General features: G+C 50.6%; 1 protein-coding gene across 7 annotated transcripts; it reads left to right on the plus strand.

Annotated features, from left to right (window-relative positions):
* Window positions 1-321: 321 nt before the first annotated feature.
* On the plus strand, window positions 322-4,697 carry Lratd1 (LRAT domain containing 1). 7 transcript variants are annotated; one of them, XM_005000298.4, is made up of 2 exons: window positions 322-431; window positions 1,492-4,697. In XM_005000298.4, exon 2 carries the CDS (start codon window positions 1,528-1,530, stop codon window positions 2,413-2,415), a length of 888 nt encoding a protein of 295 aa, XP_005000355.1. In that variant the 5' UTR covers window positions 322-431; window positions 1,492-1,527; the 3' UTR covers window positions 2,416-4,697. The 7 variants fall into 7 exon arrangements, with proteins under 7 accessions (XP_005000355.1, XP_005000354.1, XP_005000353.1 ...); XM_005000297.4 differs by having other exon boundaries at window positions 331-481; XM_005000296.3 differs by having other exon boundaries at window positions 377-598.
* Window positions 4,698-6,781: the final 2,084 nt, after the last annotated feature.

Genomic DNA, 6,781 nt, shown 5'->3' on the forward strand with positions numbered 1-6,781 from the left:
CGGGGAGACGCGGAAAGCTCCTGCCGCGGTTTCAGGGCATCTGTGCCAGGCTGGACGAGGCTCGGCGCGGCAGCATCGGCCTGGGACTCGCACCAGGACTCGGGCCTGGGGGTTTCTGCACTCCTAGACTCAGCCCACAGTCGGAATCTCCCATGCAAGCCGGCCCCGGGCACGGCGCCCTTTGCGCGCTCCTTAGGTGTCCAATCCTCCACCCCGGGGCGTGCTAGGGAGCTTGGTGGCGAGGTGGGGTAGAGCCGGACTCGATAGACCACGCCCCCTGATCGTCCCCTGGCGGCGGAGATTGATGGGGTGCAGGCACCGCCCCAACCAATGAGCGCGCGCTGGGGCGGGGCCTGGGGCCAACTGCTCCTGCTACTTAGAGTCGTCCGCGCTGGGCTGGGAGCCGAGCAGAGCCAAGCGGGACTGGCCAGGTGAAGCTGCACCCCGGCCCGGTGGACTGCAGCGCTCGGCATCGCCGCGGGTAGAATCGACTGCAACCCCTCGCGCCCCGGGACCACGTGCGCCGCCGCGTCTGCAGCTCGCATGGGGACCCGGAGACTTTAAAGGAGTTTGGGGTTCGGGAGCGGGGAAGTCACGGGTACGGAGGACCGGCTTTTTGGCCTCACGAACGTGAATCGCGCGCTGGAGAGGAGGGCGGAGGCTCGTGGCTAGAAGCGGAGCTCTCTCGGAGCCCCGGCACGGCCCGGCCTCGCTTCCACGCCGCTCTCGGTCTCTTTGTTCAGTTATTCTAGACCCAGCAGCCTCGCCCTGGCGCAGTCCCATTGGCTCTGCGGGGGACAGGGTTGGCAAAGTGAGGGGCAGAGAGCACCTGTCTGCGTGGGCGGGTGTGCCTGGGCGCTTGCGTGTACGTGCATCGGCGAGTGTGCGTGGGATTGTGCCTGAGGGTGTGTTTGTGAGGGGTACGTGTGGCAGTGCATTCTCGCGAAGGTTTGTCATTGTGGGTGTCTGTGCCAGCCTGTCCATGTTTGTATCCCAAGTGTGCAGAAAGGTTGTCGCCGGTGTGTCTGATTGTCACTGTGAGATCCAGCCGCTATCACGGGTGGGGTGCGACCTGTGCCAAGCCGGGCGGTGGGCTGCAGAGGGTGGGACTCAGGAATGTGAGCGCAGCTTGCTCCAGCTATCGGGCCTTAGGTGTCGTTTGTCCCTGCCAGCCTAACCCTGCGTGCTGCCACTGCCCACAGGGACTCCGCGCGGGCTTCCCCGCCCGCGTGTCCTCTGCTGGGAGTTGCACGGGATTCTCGGACAGGGTGGAAGGCTGTGTGGGGCGTCCTCTCTGGCACCACATCGGTGGCCGGCTCTGCGCCTCCTTCCTGATTCTAGAGAAGGCGCTGGGATCCTGGCTGACACCGGCGACTCCAGGGGGCGCATGGACCGGCGGGCGTGCCAGTCCTGGGGGCCCTGTGCGTCTTGGGGAGGGGTCACTCTAAGAGGGTCACCCTGACTCTAATGGGTCCGCTTCTCCTTTGCCAGATCCCCGTTCCTGGCCCTCGCCTCGCCGCGTCATTGATGGGCAACCAACTGGACCGCATCACCCACCTCAACTACAGTGAGCTGCCCACAGGGGACCCGTCAGGGATCGAGAAGGACGAGCTGAGGGTCGGGGTCGCCTACTTCTTCTCGGATGAGGAGGAGGACCTGGACGAACGCGGGCAGCCCGACAAGTTCGGCGTGAAGGCCACCGCCGGCTGCAGCCCCTGTCCAGAGAGCCCGGACCACCACCACCACCACCACCACCATTTGCTGCACCAGCTGGTGCTCAACGAGACTCAGTTCTCCGCCTTCCGGGGCCAGGAATGCATCTTCTCCAAAGTGAGCGGCGGCCCGCAGGGCGCAGACCTGAGCGTCTACGCGGTCTCCGCGCTGCCCGCGCTCTGTGCGCCCGGCGACCTCCTGGAGCTGCTCTGGCTGCAGCCAGCGCCGGAGCCGGCGGCGCCCGCCCCGCACTGGGCCGTCTACGTGGGCGGCGGCCACATTATCCACCTGCACCAGGGCGAGATCCGCCAGGACAGCTTGTACGAGGCGGGCGCGGCCAACGTGGGCCGCGTGGTGAATAGCTGGTACCGCTACCGCCCGCTGGTGGCCGAGCTGGTGGTGCAGAACGCGTGCGGCCACTTGGGTCTCAAGCGCGAGGAGATCTGCTGGACGAACTCGGAGAGCTTCGCCGCCTGGTGCCGCTTTGGCAAGCGTGAGTTCAAGGCCGGCGGGGAGGTGCAGGCAGGCACGCAGCCTCCGCAGCAGCAGTACTATCTCAAAGTGCACCTGGGCGAGAACAAGGTGCACACTGCTCGCTTCCACAGCCTAGAAGACCTCATCCGCGAGAAGCGCCGCATAGATGCCAGCGGCCGCCTGCGCGTGCTGCAGGAGTTCGCCGACTTCGTGCGCGACAAGGAGTAGCGGCCGGGGCCGCCCACCCCGCGCCCGGGACCTCTCCATCTCGTGGCCGCGGCGTCTGCGCCCCACCTCACGCGCGCCCTGAGCCGCCAGAGGTCAACGCTGGGGCTGCAGCCTAGCACCTGACTTCTTGAGGCAGGAGGACAGCAGACTGAGCCTGGGACGGGGGCGCAGCTGCGCGCTCGGGCTGGTGATGTAAGAGCGCAAGGGCAAAGGGGAGCGAGGAGGGGGTCAGGGCGAGACTTTCCCCGCGAGCCAATGGTCAGCGACCTTCATGCCCTGGGAAAACCCCCTTTCCTAACAAGGGGCCCGTCATCGCCCCGAAGTGTGCGCACACAAGCCAGGCCTGGGGATGGTGAGAATTGTCTCTGCAGGGCGCACCTCGGCTCTGGGGTAGATATATCCCCGGGTAGCAAGATTTCCAAGATATCCGGCCTGCCTGTCCTTGGTGCCCTTGTCAATAGTTCCACGAGGCCTCACGGAAGCACCCTGAGTGCCCCGTGGCTGTCTGGGACTCCTGGGCTCCGCTCTTCCAGCCCCAGGTCCCCTAACTTGTACTCCAGTCTCTGGGCGAAGCTAGGTAGATTTTGCTTCCTGTGTTTGCGACCAGGAAGCTCACATCACCCCCACCCGCGCTTGCCCTTGCGACTCCCAGTGGCAGAGGTCGTGGTCGCTGTCTGGGTTGCGCGAGGAAAATGCTCAACTGCTGGGAGAAGAGGGCAGCTCTGCCCTGGAAGCCCGGCTTCACCCAGTGTCTAAGAGCAGAACCCAGGGCTCCTTGTGCTGAACCCTTCCTTGATTGCCCTTCCTGGAGCCACATTTCAAAAATAGTCATACTTCCAACTGGGCTGAGGAGGGGGAGGGGAGGTGCGGTGACGTTCCAGGCACCAGCGTCAGGGCAGCAGCAGCAGCCCAGCAGCACGAGCCAGTCTGCTTAGTTTGGCTTTTCCTGAGGTAGAAACCTTAGCACACGGACGTGGCAATTCAGTTTCAAACATGAGAGCGGAGATTTCCAGCTATGTCAACAAAGCCTATCGTGTTGATGTTTTTATTGACCATTTTAGCAACATGCTAATAAAATTTCAAATTGAAATTTTTATTTTCATGGCTTTACTCCATGATAGTTTAAATACTGGGGGCCATTAAGAGTGGATGTAGCTAAGAGCTTAGCTAACATTGCCTTTTTCACTCTGTTTTTCTAAAATCTTGTGAGAATTCTGTTTTTTTGAATATCGTAATTTTTTTCTCTTTCTTTTTTTCTTTTTTTTTTTTTTTTTTTTTTTTTTTTTTTTTTTTTTTTTTTTTTTGCTTTAAATAGTAGCCCAAGTAATGGTGGAGTTATTGGTGCGTACATTGTACTGGATTTCTGTCAGGTAAAGGGTTTATTGATTTGGTGGAAGTTGCTGGCAGGTTTGATGTGGATTTTTCTCCATGTGGTACATGATTACCATTTCACATTTGCATTTCTATCCCCCCGCCCCCCATCTCCTTAAGAAAGGATCCACACTTCCTGGCTTTATCCACTCTTCTTTAGCCAGTCCTCAAATTCATTCCCTAAGACTGGGAAAAAACTTACAGGATCAGGACAGATACATGTTTTTCAAAAGACTTCAGGTTGTGTGGAACCCTTTCCATGGGAAGGAGGACAGACTTCTGGCACGCAGCCCAGCCTGACTGAGGCTGTGGGACTCCACATGTTACATACCTGATAGCATCTGTGTCTCTTTCCAGGGAACTTGTCAAACAGTGGTGTTTAGCTAATTGTTGCAAACAGTTGTATATTGACAGCTATGATTAGCTGGACAGCAAATTTTGTGGCCAAAGCTAATGTATTGGCATTTCAAAACTAATGCAATAAAAACTAGTCAAGGTTAGCTAAGACTGGAAATGCCTTCTCCATGATAAATGATTCATTTTTCATCTGCTTTTTATTTTTATTTCCTTTTAGTTTTCATCCTGGATTCCCTGATCTTGAATCAAAGGGTCAGATCAATTAAATATGAGGTAGAGTATTTTTCTTAAGCCTACTGAGTGATTTATTTTTTAAAAATGTTTAAATGCATATGTTTTTCTTTGAGCACATAAAGCAAACTTTTGTAATAACTGATTTACCTTTGCATGTATGCAGAACTGAAAATCATTTATTTCCTTAACTTATTCTTCTCTCCAATAACAGATGGCAAATCATAAAATGAAATTCTTTACTGTATCCACACACACCATGCTCTTCATTGTGTCTCCTGATGTATCTCGGCTCCCTGCTGTATTAAACATCATCCTAAGCACCTGTTCCCCCAGGACTCCTTCTTGACGTTTTTGTCTTCCACCTGTCTCTAAAAGTGGGACTTCAGCAACACAAAGGAATCAGTCTCTATCGTACCTAACACTGAGGTGCACTTCCTCTGCTATCACATAATCCGATTTCTCCTTTCCTAAGAGGGTCACTCTCATGGAGGAATGGCATTCAGCTTTCAGCTTGCTGAAACTAAATGAGAATTAGAAGTAAGAGTTGGGCAGTTAACATAGCATTAATTATTAGGTTAGTCTTTTAAGCCTTTGGTTGGAGGCAGTGATTCTTTAAATTCACAGTAGTAAGACATTGGTCACGTAAGGAACATTAATAAATTTAAGATTTTTCTCGTCATTCCTATTGAAATAATTATTGTCTCTTGATCAGTGTTAATAAAAATCACTGGCAGAATATAATAATAGTACATCATGGAGAACATCAGGATACTATCTAAAAGCTGTATTCTGAAAAAGGCATGTCCATAGGGTATTATTAAGATGTTATTTGTAGGCTCTCTGTAGGTTCATTTGATTTTATTCCAATGTGGGTGACTATCACATCTATAGATTGCACCAGAGCTACAGAAATTAAGATGCAGGCCTTTTAGCATTATAGTAAGGTCCAGGAATGTCACCTCGGTGCTGACTGTCTTTGGTAGGCCAAGCTGGAGACAGTTCTGTCCACCCTGTCCTGCCAAGAAGAAAGCTCTCATCATCTCCTGTCCCTTCTCAACTTTTGGGGGTGATTGTGAAAATCAAACCATTATGAAAAGAAAGTGCAACAAGGTAGATATTTCTGAGTGAAGGGGAAGAGAAAGAAGAAGGAGGAAGAGAAGGGTGAAGCAGCTGCTGGTACGCTTTAAACCATACTGTCCTAAAATGCCAGTATTCCCAAAATGTAGTCCTTCTCCCCTTAAAGGAATTCTGCAGAACTACACATGTTGCATTTATTTTTGTAAAAAACAAAAAAAAAAAGACCAAAAAGTAATATAGTAGTGATCCAAACTGATATGCATAAAATTTCTTCAATATTTAAAATGTTAAATCCCTATCATGACAGCATTTTATTATGAGTAATGTATATATAGAGAATAATATATGTGTTTGTGACAGGTACAACATCAAACACAGCAAATTTGTAAGTTCTGTGATATTACATGATCTCACTAGAAATTTTTTTGGCACTTTTCAGATTTTTCTTACCCTTTTGCCATGTTTCTTTGTTGAATGATTTTATTTGAATACCATTTTTTTTTCAGAAAGGCATCCTATTGATATTATCAAAGTCATGAATTACCTGAGTCACAAGTATACCCTAACAGTCTTTGAATTTCACTTGGTTGTATTTTTACCATCCCTGAGAGCTAAGAGTCTTAGTCATCTAATCAGGGGATGAAACAGGGTCAGTTTTCAGTGAAATTAATCATAAATTGCACAATCAGAACAGTCATCTAATTCTCTTTGTCCCCATGAATAATTCTGTTTTCTTTCCTGTGCTGCCCCAACTTGAACCAGGGCCATGTAAATGAAAAAAAAAACTACTTTTAAATAAATGAAGATAATGTTAGTTATCTAGTTCATGTTAGCTTCTCAGAGATACTTACCATATACACCAAAGTCTGCAGATTACAAAACACAGGCTTCCAGGATTCTTGCAGTAGGATGAGTTGCATTTAGAAAATGTTTAGATAAGGTCCATGTCTATTTCTCTCAAAAATTATTAGCTGTTATCAGGATACACATAAATACATCCATGGCCTCACACACACATGGAAATTTCTGCCAACAGCTATTAATTTTTATTTTACTCACACACAAACATGTAGACTTCCAAAAAGACAAAACGGGGAGTGACCTTGAGATTTATAAAGCAAGAGAGAAGATCTAGGACTCAGAATAGTAACAGGGAGCAAGACAGCAAGAAGCTGTTGGTTGGAAGCATAAACAAAAAGAAAGCGACACGGTTGGCTTTCGTCTCACTTAGAAAGTTCCTAGTTTCTCTAAAAAATTCAGAGGAAAGCTGGAAAGATTACAGAGTAACTGAAAAATAAGATGAAGCAGGCAGTTTATGCGATGATAC

This window comes from Cavia porcellus, unplaced genomic scaffold, assembly GCF_034190915.1.
Source record: "Cavia porcellus strain 051 isolate PalLab524CR breed Dunkin Hartley unplaced genomic scaffold, mCavPor4.1 scaffold_8, whole genome shotgun sequence".
Lineage (NCBI taxonomy): Eukaryota > Metazoa > Chordata > Mammalia > Rodentia > Caviidae > Cavia > Cavia porcellus.

What these genes read in the sequence shown, in the direction of transcription:
- Lratd1 (XM_063254306.1), top strand. Translation starts at nt 983, where the DNA reads ATGTTTGTATCCCAAGTGTGCAGAAAGGTTGTCGCCGGTGTGTCTGAT. An exon ending in AGATCCAGCCGCTATCACGG is followed by an intron (nt 1,061 to 1,491) that starts GTGGGGTGCGAC and finishes CTCCTTTGCCAG; the next exon opens with ATCCCCGTTCCTGGCCCTCG.